A 25,000-nucleotide genomic window follows, 5' to 3' on the forward strand; every position below is an offset into this window, starting at 1 on the left:
GTCGTTCTCGTCGCTCGGCTGCTCTTTTGCGCCTTGCAGCCAAAATCTGTGTTCGAAGTAAATGCCGCCGAACTCGAATGTCCTTATCCAGGGATCGCTGTCTGGCCTTACACCAACAGACCACAAACAGTAAAAAAGCAATCGCTTCGGTGTTCTCCATCTTCCAGCTCTCGTAGTGATGCCAGGTTGTGTTTGTGGTTATAATTTGAGTTTTTTGTTCCCGCTGAAGTCGGCGGGTTGTGTGACGGGTTGTGTGACGTTTGATTTGGGGGACGTTCTGGGGGCGGTGTTTGCGTGACGCGCTGCGAGCAACTAGCCCGACAGTGGAGACACGACATGATTTCGGCCTCATTTCTCAACCTCCCGGGCTATTGGCCCGGCCCGGCCCGATTAAAGCCCTGGCTCGCACTGGCCCGATAGTGGAAATGCGGCTAATGTTTATTTTTGTTCTTGGTGTGGTTCGCTTTTACAAGGCAAAGTTTCTAAACAAACCAAAAGAGCTAAAACAAGTCACGTGCGAGTAAACTCTCCTCACATTGATCAGAGTTTCACGGTTTATTTTTCAGAGTCCCGCTCAGCTGTCATGCGTCCTTATGACATGATATGACATTATAAGAGAAATGCTGCGCTTTAATTTTGAATGGTGACACCCACAGACATCGTCACCAAATATAAATCAGAGGTAAGACTCTCTCATACATAGCAGTTGGCTTATGCATTATAGGCTTTACATTATAGAGAGAAATAACCTATAAACTAAGACTGCAGTTCGGTCAATTTTCCCAAGGAATAAATATTCATTCATTCATTTTCTTTTCGGCTTAGTCCCTTTATTAATCCGGGGTCGCCACAGCGGAATGAACCGCCAACTTATCCAGCACGTTTTATGCAGCGGATGTACTTCCAGCCAGCATCCTCTGGGAGAGATGTTCTCTGGCAAACATCCACACACACTCATTCACACACATACACTATGGACAATTTAGCCTACCCAATTCACCTGTACCGCATGTCTTTGGACTGTGGGGGAAACTGGAGCACACGGAGGAAACCCACGCGAACGCAGGGAGAACATGCAAACTCCACACAGGCTCAAACCAGCGACCTTCTTGCTGTGAGGCTACAGCAATACCTACTGCGCCACTGCGTCGCAAGGAATAAACAGCTCTTGCTAATATTTAACATGCTTTCACTTTCACATTTGACATGACATATATTTACCAGTAGGAATGATGACATTCTGCCTTACATCTCCATAATACTCTGTGATACAGCCTGGTTCGGATCGTATTGCTTTCTAACTACAAACGATGCACTCCAGAGTTCGTTTCAACCAAACCAAGACTAACTCATTCAGACGATCTCGGAGCGATTGTTTTGGCGCAGATCCGAGTGCGATTGCTGGATTCACATACGCCAAATAATCTGCGCTAACTGGGGAAACGCGCCAGGTTCTGAAACAAAAGTCTAGGTTTAAAAGCACACTGACACTGCCAATTTTGGATCTTGCAGTTTTGAGTCAACATTTCACAGTTCTTGAGCTTCTGAACTGAGTTTTAACAGTATTTTGAGTTTGTCTATCGATACCGATTATGTGCGATCACATAATTTCTATATTTACAGCTTGCAATTCCAACTGTTTTTGTAGATACAGCTGTGAGTTTGTAAACATTCTTGCATTTATGACAGCTACGTTTTGTTCTATTATCTTATTTTTTTTCCCTTCAAATTGTGAGAAGCTGCAATTAAAATGTACGAATTGCAAGATATTTACTTGTAATTGTTTATTTTCAAGGTTAAAAGTTGTTGGAGGAAAAATTAAGGTCCTATAATGCAATTCAAAAACATAAATAAATGGGAAATTAAAAATAAAAATATTATTAAATAAAAATAAAAAAAATCACGAAATACGGAAAACTGTTAAGATATTTTATTACAATAAAAAAAGTAAAAATGATTCATAAAAAAAATCAGTTTTCTGTTTTTGTTGCAGCTTTTTTGGGCAGATTTAATGCAGAATCATGAGATAAAAACTTTTTACAACTTTTCAAGGTTAAAAGTTGTTGGAAGAAAGATTAAGATCCCATAATGCAATTCAAAAACATAACATAAATGGGAAATTTAAATAAATAAAAATCACAAAAAACCCACAAAATACAGAAAATTGTTAAATTACAAATATTTTATTACAATAAAAAACAGAAAAAAACGTATTTTTTTAAAGAATTTTTTTAGCAGATTTAACGCAGAATCATGAGATAAGTCAAAATTGTGCGATAAAATCTTGCTTTTCAAATTATAATATTTTATATAATATTTTATATTTTATATAAGTTTAATATTTACAAATATGAAAAGCAAGATTTTAATCGCATAATTCTTTTCTTTATTGATTTTTTCTCCCCCCCCAATATATACACATTCAAATGACATAACTAAAAAAAATTTAAATAACTAAAATATCGAAATAAAAAAATAATAATAAATAAATAAAAATAATGAATTGAAACATAAAAATTGATAATGACAAAATAACCAAAAAAATAATACAATAAAAAACACAGATAAATAAAAATACACACAATTTACATAATATTAATATATGGTTCGCAGAGATAGTCAAAGTCTATCTGCTTGCTTTTGATAAGTTAGAAAAGTAAGTACTGTTAGTATAAGTTATTATAAGTTAGTCTCTCCAGTCTAATACAGCTCTTTTTATTACATGATCTTTACTTACTTTTTAAAAACTGCAAGTTTTTATCTCACAATTCTCCATTAAATATGTTTAAAAAAACAGCCACAAACACAGAAAACTGCAACTTTATGGATATTTTTACACCGTTTCTCCACTGTAAAAAAATCTGTAAATTTTCCGTATTTGGTGATTCATGTTTTGATTTAATTTAATTTTAATTTTTTAATTTCACATTTATTTGTGCTTTTGAGTTGCATTATAAGAGCTTGATCTTTCGTCCAACAACTTTTAACCTTTAAAAGTTGGAAAAAGTGACTTTTATGAACATTTTTAATAGTTTGCAGTGATATATTATCTGGGTTGGTGTTGTATTGACCTTATTCTTCAATGAGGAAGTGCGCGCGTTTTTGCGATTGTTTTAGAACTTCCGATTCAGTTGCCAATGGGAGAAATTACTAGGAATGAGAAATTACTAGGAATGACTAGGTCACTCTGGACCCCTCACACCCAGCACACTACCTGCTCGAACTGTTACCGTCTGGTCGGCGCTTCAGAGCACCAAGCACAAAAACAGCCAGACACAGGAAAAGTTTCTTTCCTCAGGCTGTCTACCTTATGAACAGTTAAATATTCCCCAACGCACTTGCACATACGCACTTGTACACAGCACCTTATATCAATATACAATGCAATACTTTCTACATTCGCACTTGTATACTTATAACCTGTATATTTATAACAATCTGTACATACAACTCAACATCCAGGTTTCTTGACTAACCGCATCTGTTTAATGTTTATCTCTTTTTTTTTTTTCAGATTTATTTTGTGTTGTCACTTGTCACTTTATGTACACTGGAAGCTTCTGTAGCCAAAATAAATTCCTTGTGTGTGTGAAGCACACTTGGCAATAAAACTGATTCTGATTCTGAATAATAATCGGCAGAAAACGGTCAAACTGCTTACTCCACAAACAAGTGTTTGCATTACAATACAGACAAAGTAGAATAATATAATGAGAAAATATCAGTTTGCAACACCAAGCAGTAAAACGAGCTGTTTTTAACGTTTAAAAATGAATGGAAGTGAATGAGACCGGAAGTTTTGAGCCAAAATGATTCAAATGGCTGCGCCCGCTCGTACGCGGAGAATAAGGTGAATATTACGCTGCAAAAAAACTCACAATAAACTGCCAGTACATTTGATGTTATTTTACATACTTATTTCTCTATACATTATATTAATTCACACTACTAAAATGTCAATAAAAGTTGAATTTTCAACATCAAAAGTCGACAGAGCAGAGATCAACATCCCATAATGTAATTCACAACCGTAAATAAACAGAAAACACTTGCGAATCACAAAATAATAATGTACTATTCAGGGGCGTAACAGCCATTTTAAAAGTGGGGGGGACAGCTGTATGGTCACCCAAATATGATTAATGATTTATTAGCAATAAAGTTTATTTAATAATCTTTTAACTCTTTTTAATTCTAAAATAATTACAAAATATTAATAATAACAATAAATAAACAGAACCACACACATTTAAATTAAGCATTACTCTGTGAAAATATTTTTAAATACTACAATACAAGTGCAAAATTGCAAGTTGATACTACACATATAACCTGAGATGGACATCGCCATGTGTACTTGCGGCCGATGCGTCATTCATAAAAGCAGAACACGCAGGATTCAACACGTAAATTCACCAATTACTCCCCAAATACATGCAAGTAAGTGGTTGGTGAACTTAGAGAGGAGTAGATTCAATTTTATAGTTACTTTCAGTATGTGTATCTGATATGATTAAAACACATCCGCATATTATATTTTAATGGATTGTTAGACTTCCTTGTGTGTTTTACAAACGCTAAAGTTCTTGTTTTACTAGTACTTGTGTGTATTTACATGTCTAAATCATAAACTAAGCAACAGGCCGTAAAAAGGCTGCATAATTATGATAATATAACACGTCCTTCTCAGCAGAGTTAAGTTGGTCTTGTTTTCGGAAAAAAAAAACGAAAAAAAAGAAGCACTTTTCTGACGGTCCCTTACTGGGAGTTTAGGTCAGCGCGAGCTCTCTCTGGCTAAACGCATATTGCGACTGCTCAAGCAGTGCTCGTAATATCAAGCGAAAAAAGAAAGACAGCTGTGAAACATAACCAGCTTTGTCTTTTTGTAGGGAAAACAGTTTAGATCTTTTTAGGGTGAGAGGTTTTTTAGTTAATGTCGTCCGTCCCTGAATGTGTAAGGAATACCGAAAACAAAACCAACTTAACCCCGCTGTCTTTCTCTGGCTCAGCACCAGACAAGACACCAGCACCAGGGACTTTACGGTTCTCACTTCGAAACGGAACAAAAGTAGGATTCTGTAACGTTAGTGATTTACCGTGATTTACCCAGCTGTAGCTGTTGCTCCCTTCCGCATCATCCCTGTCTTTGACTGCAAAGTGAATGAATGAAGCTCGTGGCAGACGCTCAAGAGATTCGCGCTGTGATTGGCTGAGTGATCGTTCACTCAAATCAAGTAACAAATCAGAGAACACTTGCGGCCGCTAGGTCAAATAAAACGGGGGACAGAATAACCTGTTTCCAAAAAGTGAGGGGGGCGTGTCCCCCCCCGTCCCCCCCGGTTGCTACGCCCCTGGTACTATTTAATTAATCAAACGTTTTATCCATTTAAATGACTATTTATTTGATCACCATTGTCAATGCATGTAAAGTTCAAGGACACACTCTAATAAAAATTGAGCTAAAGAAATGAAATTATGATTCTGTTGCTTTTCCATTTGACTCCTGATTTGAATCTCGTAATCTTTTAAATAAAAAACGAGATTTCCGTCTTCTCTTATTCACGCAGACAGGAGCTGCTCATAGAAAACCACTACCTGGGGCATTTCCAAGCTGACCGCTTCATGAACTGACTTGTGTTCACAGATTCTTTGGTATTGAGCAGGAAATCAGTCAATCATTGAAACATGAATGCCTGAAACTGCAAGTCCTGTATCTCATTTAAATGGAAGAACTGCTTGTACCTGATGGAGTTTGACCATGATGGGTCCCGTCTTCTCTTTTTCTTCGTACTTCTCCACTTTGGACTGGAGTCTCTTATAGTCTTGAAGAGCCTGTTCCCTGCGCTTCACTGCCATGTTCAGACTGGGAAACACACTGCTGTACCTGAGAGAACACAGCACAGACTACATCCATGAGCAAATACCAGACAAAAAAAAAAATTGATTAAATCAGACAAATCATTAAGAAAAACATAACTTATATTAATTTGCTGTCAATATGAATCATTCACAAGTCCATTCAGTTTTTTAGATTGCAGTCTTTTGCATTCATTAATTAACTATATTTGTGATTGTGATGAAAACGAGCCCACCAGCTCGTCTTCAGGGGGAAAAATGTGAGTTCGTAAAAAAAAAAATTATGATGGCTTACTCGCAAAGCACTGACATGCAAGGTGATGTTTATTTACAGTGTCAAAAAGTCCATCCACAGTGAAGGTATATACATGTGCTAACAACAAAAAAAAGTACCAAAGAAACAACAAACAGGAAAATAAAATCAGCAAAAATATCCTCCAATTACATCTACAAAAACAAAAAAACAATAATAACAGGTATACACAATATAAGAGTTTGCTCGAGGCACCACAGTAGCACTCTTGCGATGACTTGGTAAACAAGTGTTGTTTGGTAGTTTTGCTCTGGCTTAAATAGCCCAAACTCCCGCCCGTTTGTGGGCTATACCATTCAATTATCATAATAGTCGTTTTTAGCGATGGCGCACTAAGCTTATCAATAGCCGGGTGTCTATCCTAACGTGCAGGGCTTAACATTAACACTCGCCAAATGCAGGTAGAATTTCCCTGTGGCGGGTTTGACAGCCACTTTGGCTGGTTGAAAATAATTTTTAAATTGTAGTTTTCTTAAAATCAGCGTACGACAATAAAGATGGCCCAATATTCGTGCAAATGTGATCTTAGAATCGAGAAGCAGCACAACTGACAAAACTAATTATATTTGAGGGGGCAAAAGAAAGCAGCCGGATACCGAATGAAAGGATAACCCGCGCGCACAGGTGATTAAAACGCGTGCGCGCTCCCGTTTCCTTGCGTGAAACAACCGTGCCTAGAAATGCAACTGGTGTGATCGGTTCTCTTTCAAATAGACTAGACAAAAAGTTATGCTCGTGCACCCAAAGTTTTGCTGCTTTCAAGAGCTCCAGATTTGTCTTTTGGTAAGCAGCACCGATTACTTTCGTTTTAACCATTCTTTGAACAGATTATTCGCTCTTCAGTGTTTGGACTCTCAGTAGTGATTTTTAAACCACACTGAACTGAGCTGAACTAAACTTAAACACTACAAACTGAACTAAACTGTTTCAACTTACTATGATCCTCTATGAAGGCTCACCAGCGCCTATTTTTCTTAAGGTAACTTAAGAAGAACCAGCTTTCATCAGCCGTCTTGGTGAACTTCTACCGCTGCACAATAGAAAGCATCCTGACCAACTGCGTCACAGTCTGGTATGGAAGCTGCTCTGTTGCTGAGCGTAAGGCACTGCAGCGGGTGGTGAAAACTGCCCAACGCATCACAGGGACTACACTGCCAGCCATAGAGGACATCCAGAAGAAACACTGTCTGCGCCAAGCACGCAGTATTCTTAAGGACACCTCTCACCCTGCTCACAGACTGTTTTCTCTCCTGCCTTCCGGCAGGCGCTTCAGGCTCCCCCGGACAAAAACCAGCAGACTGAGGAACAGCTTTTTCCCCAGAGCTGTCTTCCACTTGAACTCTGCCTCTCACTGACTCTTTTGCCCCCCAAACACACCCCCCACACTCCTCTAACGTATACCCCTCACAAACACTGCACTATTTAACATTTGCACAATTAAAGTTTGCACATATTCATTGCACTGATTCACTTATCTGAACTGTACATACCCACTGCACATGGACATTTGTAATTATGTTTTTATATCTGCACACTCCTGATTATTAATAGCATACTGTACATATATTCATTTATTGTAAATCTCTGTTCATAGCTAAAACAACCTGTATATAATGTTGATAGTACATCCATCTGTAAATATCACCATAGTTTTTCTATAACTGCACTTTATAACTTATAGCTGTATCCTGCACTTGCTGCTATTGCACTGCTGGTTAGACCGAAACTGCAGTTTGTTGCCTTGTACTTGTACATGTGTAATGACAATAAAGTTGAATCTAATCTAATCTAATCTATGTGAAGCTGCTTTGACAATCTACATTGTAAAAGCGCTATTCAAATAAAGCTGAATTAAATTAAATTACTAATTGGCCTAGTGTTAATCTTGTGTGTGATCATCCTTTCATTATCACACACGGAATGTTTTTCACCTGCTTTCTTTTGCTTACAGGTATTTTTGGTAATATGGTTTGTCATTTTTTACAATAACATTGCTTTAATATGAGATTAACTCCCCATTTAAGTATAGTTAACTGGTGATCTGGGACCTTTAGCCAGGACAGATTACTATGCATAGTTTTAGATGTCCTACAGCAGTTATTTTTTATTTTTAAGTCAATTGTTTTAGTTTTTTTAAGAAATGTTTTGTTAAATAAATAGTATACAGCTATATTTTGCTTGTTTGGACACATTTAAAACTTGTGGATACGAAATAATAATTTATTTATGTTTGGTATGGTCAGAGAAAAATTTGGTAAATCCTTAATTTTGAGCTCTGAAAAGTCATGTGAAATGAAAACCAATTGTAACACAACACTATGAAACCATGACCCATTTGCTCATACACAACACACACAAAAAGTGAAATGAATGGGGAGGCTTGCGGACATATCACAACATCTAAATCAAGTAATTTTAGCATGTTAAAGTCAAATTTATGCATAAAAAAATGTTCCCAACAACATAATTGTGGCTAGTGAAAATGGCGAGTGGCTAGTGATGTTGTAAATCTATTAGCCGCAGTGGCTGGTGATCAAAAAAGTTAATGTCAAGCCCTGCTAACGTGAATTGGATTAGAATTAGGCACGTTTCAATCAAGTTGTTAGAGTGGCTCACTGTAGTATTGGTAACCTAGCAACCAACAGTAAACAATGCAAGCAAGAGAGACAGCTGATTGGTCAGGTGGGTGTACTGTTTCTATCCCTTACTATCCACATAAGCTTTGCTAGCTTGACATTAAGTGAAGTTTCTTTATAAACTAATTTCGAGAGGATCACGTGCTTTTGATTGCTTGTGGCTGGTCCAGCATTATCCAATTTATGATTCACCAATCAGACGATTGCTAAGCTACAATAAATACCCTAAGTTCCATATAACAGCAATCTTCATTTTGAAGAATCCCCCCTTCCACCCCAACTCCTCCTCCTTTCCGAGATGGGTGCCACGGTGGCCCAGTGGTTAGCACTGTTGCCTCATAGCAAGAATGTCACTGGTTCTAGTCCTTACCAAGCCAGTCGACGTTTCTGTGCGGAATTTACACGTTCTCCTCGTGCTCACGTGGGTTCCTCAACCAGGTCCCCGGTTTCTTCCAACCGTCAACACGCAACTTAAGTTAATTGACTAATCCAAATCGGCACCATAGACGTGCTCCTAGTAAGTAGTTATCTCTTAAGAGCAATCACTATCTGTTGATTAGCTACTACAGTAAGGGAGTTCTCGAGATCAACCTGAGCTCAAACTCCCCTCTCGCCTTGCAAATGGGAGGGAGCCCCGGGCTCGAGGATCTTATGAGCTCGAGGGACAGCATGCCAAACAAGCTTTATAATCGATCATCAGCTAAGTGTGAACTCTTGAATTGCATTATAGAAGTGGCACAGTAGCCGCATTTCCACTATCGGGCCAGTGCGAGCCAGGGCTTTAATCGGGCCAGGCCGGGCCAATAGCCCGGGAGGTTGAGAAATGAGGCCGAAATCATGTCGCGTCTCCACTGTCGGGCTAGTTTCTCGCATCGCGTCACGCAAACACCGCCCCCAGAACGTCCCCCGAATCAAACGTCACACAACCCGCCCACTTCAGCGGGAACAAAAAACTCAAATTATAACCACAAACACAACCTGGCATCACTACGAGAGCTGGAAGATGGAGAACACCGAAGCGATTGCTTTTTTACTGTTTGTGGTCTGTTGGTGTAAGGCCAGACAGCGATCCCTGGATAAGGACATTCGAGTTCGGCGGCATTTACTTCGAACACAGATTTGATAACGTCCTCATTTCTGCAAACGCCGTCTATTTGCCTCTGAACATTTTCCTCTGAGTTGATCAAGCGCGATAGCAAAACAAATGTAAGGGAAGAAAGCATCTTGTCTCCTCTTTACCTGACAGGAAAACTCCGCCTTTGTACGTAACCCCGCCCCGAAGCCCCAGTTGGCCCTCCTTGGCCCAAGGTATTCGGCGGGCCGAAAAAGGCCGGACGCTGGCCCCAAGGAAGCCCTGCTTTGGCCCGATTACGCCCCGGAAGTGATAGTGGAAACGCGACTGGCCTTGGCTCGCTCGCTTTAGGCGCGATAGTGGAAACGCGGCTAATGACACAAAACGGCATTTTCTAGGCCACAGACGTGATAAGAGTCTTCATCTGCTACACACGTTCACATCATTTGTCAAAAAATATCTACAGATTGCTTCAGCTGCACTTGAAGTGAAAGACAACACCGCGCTTTACAGCCTACAAGGAGAGAAAATCAATAGTGTATTGAACACAGCAAACGGCACATTTGTCTTTAAGAGCTCACTGTGTGTTTGTTCCACAATGACAGACAATCGTTTAATAACGTGACGAGGAGGTTCCCGGTTTAACAGGATCACTTAATTACAGCCACACAAATGTCTCTTTTTTAATATTATCATTATCTTTTCTAATCCAAATCAAAATATAATCTCTGGGTGAGAAAGCCTGGTCTCGGGCAACTAAAAATAGGAAAACTAAACTGTAACTTAGCAACAGAGTCGGTCGGCCGCTTTGGTTTGAGGCCTGCCTGCGTTTCGCCTGGGAGCAACAGTACTTTAAAACTACTGAGAAAACACAGCTTCAGAGCAGGAGGACAGTTTTAGGGTCAAACAGCTATAAATGTATGTGCATTATTTAGGTGAAGAAGCTGTAGATCTGCTGTTGACTGCATGTGATGAATCTTGAAGCTTAAAGGGACAGTTCACGCAAAATTGAACATGTACTTATTATTTACTCTACTCAAGTGGGTCAAAACCCTTATGATCTTGTTTTTCTTCAGTTGAACACTTAAGAGGATATTTTAAATATGAAACCACTGACTTAAATACTATGAAAGTCAATGGTTACAGGTTTTTAACATTCTTCAAAATATCTTTTTATTTGTTTAAAGGGAGAGTTTTCCAAAAAAGTAACATTTACTCACTATTTACTCTCCCTCAGGTGGGTCAAAACATTTATGATCTTGTTTTTCTTCTGTTAAACACTAAGGAAGATATTTTGAAGATGAAACCATTGACTTGGTTTGAGAAATAAATACTATGAAAGTCAATGGTTACAGGTTTTCAACATTTTTCAAATTATCTTTTTATTTGTTTAAAGGGAGAGTTTTCCAAAACATGAACATTTACTCACTATTTACTCTCCCTCAGGTGGGTCAAAACATTTATGATCTTGTTTTTCTTCTGTTGAACACTAAGGAAGATATTTTGAAGATGAAACCACTGACTTGGTTTGGGAAATAAATACTATGAAAATCAATGGTTACAGGTTTTCAACATTCTTTGAAATATCTTTGTATGTGTTTAAAGGGACATTTTACCCAAAAATGAAGATTTACTCAATATTTACTCTACCTCAAGTGGGTCAAAACATTTATCTTCTTGTTTTTCTTCAGTTGAACACTAAAGAAGATGTTTTGAAGATAGACAAAATCCATTGACTTGGTTTGACAAATAATAACTATGAAAGTGAATGGTTAGAGGTTTTCAACATCTTTCAAATTATCTTTCTGTGTGTTTAAAGAGACAATTCAGCCAGAAATTAACATATACTCAATATTTACTCTCCTCAAGTGGGTCAAAACATTTATGATTTTTTCTTCTTCTGTTGAACACTAAGGAAGATATTTTGAAGATGAAACCATTGACTTGGTTTGGGAAATAAATACTATGAAAATCAATGGTTACAGGTTTTCAACATTCTTCAAATTATCTTTTTATTTGTTTAAAGGGAGAGTTTTCCAAAACATGAACATTTACTCACTATTTACTCTCCCTCAGGTGGGTCAAAACATTTATGATCTTGTTTTTCTTCTGTAGTAATAACTAATTTTTAATAATTGATTCCTTTTATCTTTGCCATGATGAGAGCAGATAATATTTGACTAGATATTTTTCAAGTTACTAGTATTCAGCTTAAAGTGACATTTAAAGGCCTAACTTGGCTAATTCGGGGTATTTAGGCAAGTCATTGTATAACAGTGGTTTGTAAAACAATATTGCTTAAGGGGCCTAATAATATCGACCTTAAAATGTTATTAAAAAAAATAAAAACTGCTTTTATTCTTGCTGAAATAAAACAAATAAGACTTTCTCCAGAAGAAAAAATATTATAGGAAATACTGTGAAAAATTGTTTGCTCTGTGAGACATTAGACATCACATCACTCGCGGACGCACAGAGGGAGAGAGAGAGAGGCTTTCGAGCTCTGTTAGGACAAGCCCTAAATTGTTCCCCACAGGAAGTATAGAAGGGAGCGGCCCGACGTCAGAGGACCGAGCCCCTCAACCCACGCTCTCTCTCTATTTATAAAACAGCTCCTTAACCCACTGACTGCTCTCTTCTACATCTCTGCTTCACACCAATATCAAAAGTGACAACTGCATTATATATGTCACGCAAAACACAAGCACTAACTTCATTCTGACAGTGATCAAACCGAGAGAACGCATCGCTCCAGCTTTGGAAACTACACTGGCTCCCTGTTAGTTGATTTTAAAGTACAAATGAAGTCAAAACCAACCATAATGATTTTGTTAGCTCACATTGCTAGTTTTGTGGTGATCAATTCATCTGCGCATGTCATTAAGATAACAAAAAGAGTTTGCCCTTGTGATCTTTAATTAATCTGAAAATGCACTTCCTGTTTGTTTGTTTTTTGATAACGTCTGTCTGAGGTGTTGGATGTGGCTAAAATAATTAACCATGCCCCCCAACTGCCAGTTTAGACAACAAACAGAAATGGTGAGGAGGAGGAGTCTGTCAGGTTGTAAAAACTCTACCCAAACCCGTTTCCTCATCTTTATGAATGAAATGTCTCCTTTTCTATATCTATTTATAGAATATATATATATATATATATCTATATATATATCTATATATATATCTATATATATATATATATATATATATATATATATATATATAGATATATATAGATATATATAGATAGATATAGATATATAGATAGATATATATATATATATAGATAGATATATATATATATATATATATATATATATATATATATATATATATATTATATATATATATATATATATATATATATATATATATATATATATATATATATATATATATATATATATATATATATATATATATATATATATATATATATATAGAAAGTCATATTTGGTTTATTTACTCTGGAATAAAAGCAGTTTTCATTTTTTTAAAACCATTTTAAGGTCAATATTTTTAGCCCCCTTAAGTAATATTTTTTCCATAGTCTACAGAACAAACCACCTGCCTAATTAAGCCTTTAAATGTAACTTTAAGCTGAATACTAGTATCTTACAAAATATCTAGCATTTATTCTGTACTCTTATCATTGCAAAGATAAAATAAATCAGTTATTAGAAATGAGTTATTTGAACTATTATGTTTAGAAAAGAGTTGAAAAAAAAATCTCTCTGATAAACCGAAATTGGTGAAAAAATATACAGGGGGGCTAACAATTCAGGAGGGCTGATAATTCTGACTTCACTTAAAATGGGCAGTAAATTAAAATAAATACTGCCATTCAGCAACTTTTCCATTACTATTTTTATAGAATTATGACATTCATATATTTAGGACGAGTTTAACTCAGAACAATTATAAGGCGTTCTGATTAATTTGCATGAACAATTTATTTACAACACATAATTTCTGTCTTTTCCAAAAATTAATGACAGAATAAATGATATAAAAAACAAAATAAAATAAATAATAATAAAATAAGATAAATAATAATAAAATAAATAATAAAATAAAATAAAATAAAATAAATAAAATAATAAAATAAAATAATAATAATAATAAAATAAATAATAATAAAATAAAATAAAATAAATAATAATAAAATAAATAATAATAAAATAAATAATAATAAAATAAAATAAAATAAATAATAATAAAATAAAATAATAAAATAAAATAAATAATAATAAATAATAATAAAATAAAATAAAATAATAAAATAAAATAAATAATAATAAAATAAAATAAAATAAATAAAAATAAAAATAAAATAAAAAATAAAATAAAATAAAATTTATTAAATTAAATTAAATTAAATTAAATTAAATTAAAATAATGTATCTGACTGGCTGAATACCTTTATATCATTATGCCAAAATGTAATGCAAGATGAACGTATCAAAAATGTATTATACTTCCCAAAAACTTTTATCTTTATCTTAAATGCACCAATGCTAATTTAGAACATCAGTGTGTTAATGAATGAAACAGAGTAATCGACTACAAAACTTTTGACAGTTTTTACTGTGCTGACCTTATTTTTTACCATTTAAATCCTAGCAACCACTGCTGCCATTTTTTAAAATATATATTTAACCAGTTTTCTCACACTACAGTAAAATAAACAGAACTATTCCTGCTGGAATCTGCACTTTTGTCCTCAAAGTGGCGGTTTATTGCAGGTTAGTGTCTATACTGATAGTTTACGAGTGTTGTTCTTGGAAGTAAGCGATCTAAAAACGCTCGCTGTAATCTAGTCTGACTAGAGGACAGCCCGTCTGAATCAGCACAACCCAAGCGCATGGCCATGCACCCGTCCCATATAAAACCTCTTTGTTTTTGTATTTTCGATGAACACTCGCATAGCTGCACACACAGACGTTCGCTCCAGCTCGTTGCTCGGCTGTATAATTTAACACCCGTCTGGACTGGCTGCGGGTGCGGTGGCCGCCCGACTGAGAAAACGACAGAAATAACAGTTGGACAAAGTGGCAGTCGGCTGTTTACAACACACACACACATATATACATGCAGCTCCGCCAGCAAAACCAGAGTCTGGACAGGGCGAGCGGGAGTTTAACAAGTTCACCGTCCTGTAGGGAGTAATCGGAGAGCTGCGTCATGCCTGAAGTTGCCTTTATTTTAGTTGCGCCAGAAAAACAGAAATGGAAGGAGATCCACATGTCTGACCAGCCCTGTGTCTGTTTTAAACACCACAGGAGACGGGACACAACCAATATCAACTCCCTGAATGCATTAGACAATGGTAGGGTGTTTGCTAGGGTGGTAACTAGGGTGGTAACAAGAGTCAAACCCACCCACAATAGACTGTGCCATTCTGGAATCTAGTGCTGACCCTGGTCCCTCCTTCAAATGTATGCTTATGGGTTGTTCCACTCATGTTATATACTGTTTATAGTTCATAAAGAGAGGGAGCGGACACAAATGAAAATATTATGTAACCATATAGTCACTTTAGTTTTTAACCTGAATAATCTTCTTCAGTATATCAACATTGTTTTTATTTTGGTACTGCATTTATTTTAAATAATAGTCTATAGCGTCTATTATATATTTTTTGGCATTGTCACAATAAACAAACAATAACCAACCTTTCTTTGTAAGAAAAATACAAAGGAGATTATAAGAAATACAGATAAAATACTACTCAAAACACTATCTTTATTGATTCAGAGAGGTACAGTTCACAAAAAAATATTCAGAACATATTCAGTAATTCACCAATTCACTCACTCGCTTTATAATTCACTCACTCACTGACTCATTAATTCACTCAATAATTCACTTAATTCATTATTTAAATTCACTCACTAAATTCAATCACTTACTCAGTAATTCAATCAATCTTTCACTCACTCACTAATTCACTTACTAGTTCACTCAATAATTCACTCACTTAGTTCATTAATTAAATTTCCTCACTAATTCAATTACTCATTCATTCACTTCCTCACTCAGTAATTCAATCAATCATTCACTCACTGAATTAATCACCAACTCACTTACTAATACTAATATTTCACTCACTCACCACTTCACTTAATTCACTGATCCACTTAATAATCCACTTACCCAATAATTCACTCAATTCATTAATTATATTCACTCTCACAAATTCACTCACTCAATTAATAAATTATATTCACTCTCACTAATTCACTCATTAAATCAATCATGCACTCATTCACTCAAATAAGTAATTTGCTTATTCGCTCAATAAATAATTCACTCAATTCACTCACTCGCTCAATTCAATCACTAATTCATTTACAGAATCATATACAAATTCACTCACTAATTCACTCACTAACTCACTTGGTGACAGTTAAGGGGTTAAAGGTGCTGTAACTCAATTAACTTACCAATTCACTCAAATTAACTCATTTACTAAGTCACACAATTAACTCACTGATTCACTAACCTACTCACTCACTAACTTACTCAATAGATAACTCACTTAATAATTCATTCTCTCACTCACTCCCTCACTCACTAAAAAGTTCAATCGCTCATTCACTCACGTAATAATTCACTTACTCACTACTTGACTCAATCGTTCACTAAATAATTCAATCACTAGTTCTCTCATTCACTCAATTCATTCTCTCACTAATTTACTCAATTTATAGTTAACTCAATAATTCATTTTCTCACTCACTCACCAAAGAGTCCAATCACTCATCCACCCACTAAATAATTCAGTCATTCACTAATTCACTCAATTTAATCACTCATTTACTCACTAATTCACTAACTTAATTCAATCACTGGTTTACTATATCAATAATTCACTCACTCACTAATATATTCAGTCAGTCATTCACTCACTCCGTAATTCACCTACTCAATAATTAACTCTCACTAATGCACTTAATTTAATCGCTCATTCACTCACTTGATAATTCACTCAGCCACTAATTCACTTAATTTAATTACTCATTTACTTACTAATTCACACACTCACTCGCTTAATTTAATCACTCATTCAGTCAATAATTCACTCAGAATTTACTCACTTACTAATTCACTCACTTAATTTAATCACTCTTTCACTCACTCATCCACTCAATTACTACCTAATTCACTCAATTTAATCTCTCACTTACTTAATAATTCACTCACCCACTAATTCACTCACTCAATTTAATCACTCATTCACTCAATATTTTATTCACTTACTCACCCACCAATTCACTCACTAATTCACTCACTCATTTACTCATGCAATAATTTACTCAATAATTCAGTCATTCACTCACTCACTAATTCACTCCCTTAATCACTCATTCACTCGCTCACTAATCCACTCACTTAATTTAATCACTCATTTACTCACGCAATAAATCACTTACTCTTTTAATTTAATCACTCATTCACTCAATAATTTACTCACACACTAATTTACTCACTTAATTTAATAACTGAATTAAATCACTCAATAATTTACTCACTAACTTACCCACCAATTCACTCACTCACTCATTAATTTACTCACTCAATAATTCAGTCATTCACTCACTAATTCACTCCCTTAATCACTCGCTCACTAATCCACTCACTTAATTTAATCCCTCATTTAATCACGCAATAATTCACTCACTCACTAATTCACTCACTCATTCACTCCATAATGTACTCACACTACTTCACTCACTTAATTTAATCACTCATTTACTCACTCAATAATTCACTAATTCACACACTTACTAATTCACTCACATAATTTAATCACTCATTCACTCACCCAATAATTCACTTACTCACTCACTAAAATTATCACTCATTGACTCAATTCACTAACACATTAATACACTCACTTAATGTAAGCACTCATTTACTCAATACTTCACTAACTCACTAGTCCACTCACTTAATTTAATCACTCATTTACTCACGCAATATTTCACTCACTCACTCATTAACTCACTTAATTTAATCACTCATTCACTCACCCAATAATTCACTTACTCACTCACTAACATTATCACTCAATTCACTAACTCACTAATACACTCGCTTAATGTAAGCACTCATTTACTCAATACTTCACTCACTCACTAGTCCACTCACTTAATTTAATCACTCATTTACTCACGGAATATTTCACTCATTCACGAATTCGTTCACTCAATTTAATCACTCATCTGCTCAATCAGTAATTCACTCACTCAATTTTAATCAATCATAACTAACTCACTAATTCGCTCACTTAATAATTCACTCACTCAATTTTAATCACTCATCACTAATTCACTCACTCAATTTAATCACTCATTCGCTCAGTCAGTAATTCACTCACTCAATTTAATCACTCATTCGCTCAGTCTGTAATTCACTCACTCAATTTTAATCAATCATAACTAACTCACTAATTCACTCACTCAATTTAATCACTCATTCGCTCAGTCAGTAATTCACTCACTTAATTTAATCACTCATTCGCTAAGTCAGTAATTCACTCACTTAATTTAATCACTCATTCGCTCAGTCAGTAATTCACTCACTTAATTTAATCACTCATTCGCTAAGTCAGTAATTCACTCACTTAATTTAATCACTCATCTGCTCAATCAGTAATTCACTCACTTAATTTAATCACTCATCTGCTCAATCAGTAATTCACTCACTCAATTTTAATCAATCATAACTAACTCACTAATTCGCTCACTTAATAATTCACTCACTCAATTTTAATCACTCATCACTAATTCACTCACTCAATTTAATCACTCATTCGCTCAGTCAGTAATTCACTCACTCAATTTAATCACTCATTCGCTCAGTCAGTAATTCACTCACTCAATTTTAATCAATCATAACTAACTCACTCAATTTAATCACTCATTCGCTCAGTCAGTAATTCACTCACTCAATTTAATCACTCATTCGCTCAGTCTGTAATTCACTCACTCAATTTTAATCAATCATAACTAACTCACTAATTCACTCACTCAATTTAATCACTCATTCGCTCAGTCAGTAATTCACTCACTTAATTTAATCACTCATTCGCTCAGTCAGTAATTCACTCACTTAATTTAATCACTCATTCGCTCAGTCAGTAATTCACTCACTTAATTTAATCACTCATCTGCTCAATCAGTAATTCACTCACTCAATTTTAATCAATCATAACTAACTCACTAATTCGCTCACTTAATAATTCACTCACTCAATTTTAATCACTCATCACTAATTCACTCACTCAATTTAATCACTCATTCGCTCAGTCAGTAATTCACTCACTCAATTTAATCACTCATTCGCTCAGTCTGTAATTCACTCACTCAATTTTAATCAATCATAACTAACTCACTAATTCACTCACTCAATTTAATCACTCATTCGCTCAGTCAGTAATTCACTCACTTAATTTAATCACTCATTCGCTAAGTCAGTAATTCACTCACTTAATTTAATCACTCATTCGCTCAGTCAGTAATTCACTCACTTAATTTAATCACTCATTCGCTAAGTCAGTAATTCACTCACTTAATTTAATCACTCATCTGCTCAATCAGTAATTCACTCACTTAATTTAATCACTCATTCGCTCAGTCAGTAATTCACTCACTTAATTTAATCACTCATCTGCTCAATCAGTAATTCACTCACTCAATTTTAATCAATCATAACTAACTCACTAATTCGCTCACTTAATAATTCACTCACTCAATTTTAATCACTCATCACTAATTCACTCACTCAATTTAATCACTCATTCGCTCAGTCAGTAATTCACTCACTCAATTTAATCACTCATTCGCTCAGTCAGTAATTCACTCACTCAATTTTAATCAATCATAACTAACTCACTAATTCACTCACTCAATTTAATCACTCATTCGCTCAGTCAGTAATTCACTCACTCAATTTTAATCAATCATAACTAACTCACTAATTCACTCACTCAATTTAATCACTCATTCGCTCAGTCAGTAATTCACTCACTCAATTTAATCACTCATTCGCTCAGTCTGTAATTCACTCACTCAATTTTAATCAATCATAACTAACTCACTAATTCACTCACTCAATTTAATCACTCATTCGCTCAGTCAGTAATTCACTCACTTAATTTAATCACTCATTCGCTCAGTCAGTAATTCACTCACTTAATTTAATCACTCATTCGCTCAGTCAGTAATTCACTCACTTAATTTAATCACTCATCTGCTCAATCAGTAATTCACTCACTCAATTTTAATCAATCATAACTAACTCACTAATTCGCTCACTTAATAATTCACTCACTCAATTTTAATCACTCATCACTAATTCACTCACTCAATTTAATCACTCATTCGCTCAGTCAGTAATTCACTCACTCAATTTAATCACTCATTCGCTCAGTCAGTAATTCACTCACTCAATTTTAATCAATCATAAACTAACTCACTAATTCACTCACTCAATTTAATCACTCATTCGCTCAGTCAGTAATTCACTCACTCAATTTTAATCAATCATAACTAACTCACTAATTCACTCACTCAATTTAATCACTCATTCGCTCAGTCAGTAATTCACTCACTCAATTTAATCACTCATTCGCTCAGTCTGTAATTCACTCACTCAATTTTAATCAATCATAACTAACTCACTAATTCACTCACTCAATTTAATCACTCATTCGCTCAGTCAGTAATTCACTCACTTAATTTAATCACTCATTCGCTCAGTCAGTAATTCACTCACTTAATTTAATCACTCATTCGCTCAGTCAGTAATTCACTCACTTAATTTAATCACTCATCTGCTCAATCAGTAATTCACTCACTCAATTTAATCAATCATAACTAACTCACTAATTCGCTCACTTAATAATTCACTCACTCAATTTTAATCACTCATCACTAATTCACTCACTCAATTTAATCACTCATTCGCTCAGTCAGTAATTCACTCACTCAATTTAATCACTCATTCGCTCAGTCAGTAATTCACTCACTCAATTTTAATCAATCATAACTAACTCACTAATTCACTCACTCAATTTAATCACTCATTCGCTCAGTCAGTAATTCACTCACTCAATTTTAATCAATCATAACTAACTCACTAATTCACTCACTCAATTTAATCACTCATTCGCTCAGTCAGTAATTCACTCACTCAATTTTAATCAATCATAACTAACTCACTAATTCACTTACTCAATTTAATCACTCATTCGCTCACTTAATAGTTCACTCACTCAATTTTAATCACTCATCACTAATTCACTCACTCAATTTAATCACTCATGCGCTCACTTAATAGTTCACTCACTCAATTTTAATCACTCATCAGTAATTCACTCACTCAATTTAATCACTCATTCGTTCACTCAATAATTCACTCACTCACTCAAACTGAATGTTCATTTTGAGTGAGAAAATATAGTTTAAACTCTACGGACTCTATCTTCAATTTGAGCAACAGTCAGTGCTTTGCTAAGACAAGTGTAATTATTGCAGAGATATCCAGCAATGCGCCATATCAAAAAACACACACACAAACATTTCATCTCGTCTTAGGCAACAAAGACTTCAATGAAGCAAGTGAAAACAGCCTCCCCCTAATGCATATCACCCTGCAGATATAATGGAGAGCTACTCGTGCGATTGAAAACTGTTGCTGACTTCTGTTCGCGCAGACAAAACACACAGTCAAAGCCAGCGGCGCGCACGCACACACACAAACACACTCACCTGCACCAGAAATAAGTTATCACATTAACAGATCCGACATCTGTCTGAAGCCATTAGAGTTTCAACAGCTTTTCACCAAGGATCGCATTAGAATTACTTTCCTGCCATAGAACACACTGGGAGAACAACGGGAGAAAGAAAGGAGAAACGCTGAGCTATTGATGCACTAATGGAATCTGGTCTTTCATGGCATCTGGGTTTAAATGCGTTTGGGCTCAGCAGAAAACAAAGACGGCATGTTTTAAGGATTCCTCTGGAGGCGAGACGTAGCGGAGATGGCTAAAAGAATGCTGTCGTTTTGTTTGAAGACAAATATGAGATTTCTTGCACACTTGATTTGGACGCATGCAAAGTTTGAAAAGAGCCAATGCTGTAATACATTAGTGGGTGACATTCACTGAGAATAAATAAATAAATAAATAAATAAATAAATAAACATGTTCAGGTCATCTTTATTGGCATATCAAGCATAAAGGAACTTTTTTGAGGACCATTAAGGTATTTCTGATAGCATCATTTAATTATTTAGCTTGTGTGTGTTGTTGTTGCAAGTCTCACATGTTCACAAAGGCTGTGATTATTATTATATAAAATACAGTCAAAAACTAAAATTATCAAATATTGAATTTAAATACTATACTATATATACTTATTTTATACATGTACACTTACCGGCCACTTTATTAGGTACACCTGTCCAACTGCTCGTTAACGTAAATTTCTGATCAGCCAGTCACATGGCAGCAACTCAATGCATTTAGGCATGTGGACATGATCAAGACGATCTGCTGCAGTTCAAACTGAGCATCAGAATGGGGAAGAAAGGTGATTTAAGTGACTTTGAACGTGACATGGTTGTTGTAGCCAGAGGGGCTGGTCTGAGTATTTCAGAAACTGCTGATCTACTGGGATTTTCACGCACAACCATCTGTAGGGTTTACAGAGAATGGTCTGAAAAAGAGGAAATATGCAGTGAGCGGCAGTTCTGTGGGCGCAAATGCCTTGATGTCAGAGGCCAGAGGAGAATGGCCAGACTGATTCCAGCTAATAGAAAGGCAACAGTAACTTAAATAACCACTCGTTACAATCGAGGTCTGCAGAAGAGCATCTCTGAACACACAAAACATCCAACCTTGAGGCGGATGGGCTACAGCAGCAGAAGACCACACCGGGTGCCGCTCCTGTCAGCTAAGAACAGGAAACTGAGGCTACAATTGGACAATAGGAGATTGGAAAAACGTTGCCTGGTCTGATGAGTCTTGATTTCTGCTGCAATATTCAGATGGTTGGGTCAGAATTTGGCAAACATCAAATTTGGGGTGAATCATTTCAGACTGGTTTCTTGAACATGACAATGAGTTCACTGTACTCAAATGGCCTCCACAGTCACCAGATCTCAATCCAATAGAGCACATTTGAGATGTGGTGGAGATTCACATCATGGATGTGCAGCCGACAAATCTGCAGCAACTGTGTGATGCTATCATGTCAATATGGACTAAATTCTCTGAGGAATATTACCAGTACCTTGTTGAATCTATGACACGAAGGATTAAGGCAGTTCTGAAGGCAAAACGGGGTCCAACCTGGTATAAGCAAGGTGTACCTAATAAAGTGGCCGGTGAGTGTTTTTGACCATAACAAATAAAACAAATAAAATATTAATACCAATGTTAAAAACCTTTAGTAATGATTTACTACCTTAAAAATGAAAAATGTTTAATATTTTCTTCTATTCTCACCAATACTGCATTTATTTGATCCAAAGCACATCGAAAACAGGAACATGTCTAAATATTTTTTTACCATTTTAAGCAGCTGTTTTCTATTTGGATATATTTTAATTCCTGCTGATTTATTTATTCATTCATTTAGTCATTCATTTATTTAGGCTGTTCTTTGGAACCGTGGTACTGTATATAGTTTGGTAATACATAAATAATTACCCAAAAAAAACATTTAAGTACTCAAAAAATATAGTATTTACTAAATAAGTAAACTAAAATGACAAATAAAAATTATATAAACAACTTAAATGTTACAATAAAAATATTTAATTACAAATTCTGTTCTTTTGAGTTTCATATTCATGACATAATCCTGAATAATCCACAATCCTGATTGTATGTGACTAATAACGGCTGAATTATTGATTTAAAATAAATAAATAATATTTTAGAAAGGGGCGACGCGGTAGGTAGTGCTGTCGCCTCACAGCAAGAAGGTCGCTGGTTCAAGCCTCGGCTGGGTCAGTTTCTGTGTGAAGTTTGCATGTTCTCCCTGCGTGTGGGTTTCCTCCGGGTGCTATGGTTTCCCCCACAGTCCAAAGACATGTGGTACAGGTGAATTGGGTAGGCTAAATTGTCAGTAGTGTATGTGTGTGTGAATGAGTGTGTATGTGTTTCCCAGTGATGGGTTGCAGCTGGAAGGGCATTAGCTGAATAAAAAAAACAAATGCTGGATAAGTTGGCGGTTCATTCCACTGTGGTGACCCCAGATTAATAAAGGGACTAAGCCGAAAAGAAAATGAATGAATGAATATTTTAGAAAGATTTATGTGACACTGAAGACTGGGGGATGGTGAAGATTCAGCTTTGAATCATAATTATTAGTTTAATAATTGTACAAAACTGAACATTTTCATGTTGAAATAAAATGTATTTAAATGATCTTCACATTAGACATGTGCTGATACTTATTAATGCAATAAATTGAGGAGATCCCCCTCTATGTGTAAAGCGCTTTGAGTGCCCAGAATAAGCGCTATATGAATGTAAGGAATTGTTGTTATTATTGTAATATTAAACATGGATGATATTGTTATTGAGGGCACTTTAAAATACTTTGACTAATTATTTAAACTTTTAAAGCTCCTGTTAAGAGTATTCGGACTTGACCATTTTAATAATATTAAAAATGTTTGGATTTGGGGGAAACCGAAGCACCTGGAGGAAACCCACGCCAACACTGGGAGAACATGCGAACTCCACACTGAAATGCCAACTGACCCAGTCGGGCTCGAACCAGAGACCTTCTTGCTGTGAGGGATTGTGCTACCCACTGTGCTGCCCTAAATCTAGATATTTGTTTCTGTAATTGAGTCACAGAAGAGTCAGAGCTGCTATTTCAAGCCTGTTTAGTAGAGAAGTGGCCAATTGTAAGTTTGCATCTGCACGTGTGTGTGTGTGTGTGTGTGTGTGTGTGTGTGTGTGAGAGAGAGAGAGAGAGAGAGAATGTGTGTGTGTGTGTGTGTGTGTGTGTGCAAGGTTTGCTCTGCAGTTTAAAGCCTCTCTCCTGTGCTAATAGTATTTGTGTGTACATGAGAGTGTATGTATGTTTGTGTGTGAGT

The 25,000-nt window shown here is 35.7% G+C and overlaps 1 protein-coding gene across 1 annotated transcript in view; it reads right to left on the minus strand.

The window, feature by feature from the left end:
* Positions 1 to 25,000, minus strand: part of bin3 (bridging integrator 3) — an 86,295-nt gene that overhangs the window by 27,554 nt on the left and 33,741 nt on the right. Inside the window, exon 4 of the mRNA XM_056463037.1 lies at positions 5,743 to 5,884. Coding sequence (XP_056319012.1) covers positions 5,743 to 5,884 — 142 coding nt within the window. The remainder of the gene's footprint in view (positions 1 to 5,742; positions 5,885 to 25,000) is intronic.

This window comes from Danio aesculapii, chromosome 8 (genome assembly GCF_903798145.1).
Source record: "Danio aesculapii chromosome 8, fDanAes4.1, whole genome shotgun sequence".
NCBI lineage: Eukaryota > Metazoa > Chordata > Actinopteri > Cypriniformes > Danionidae > Danio > Danio aesculapii.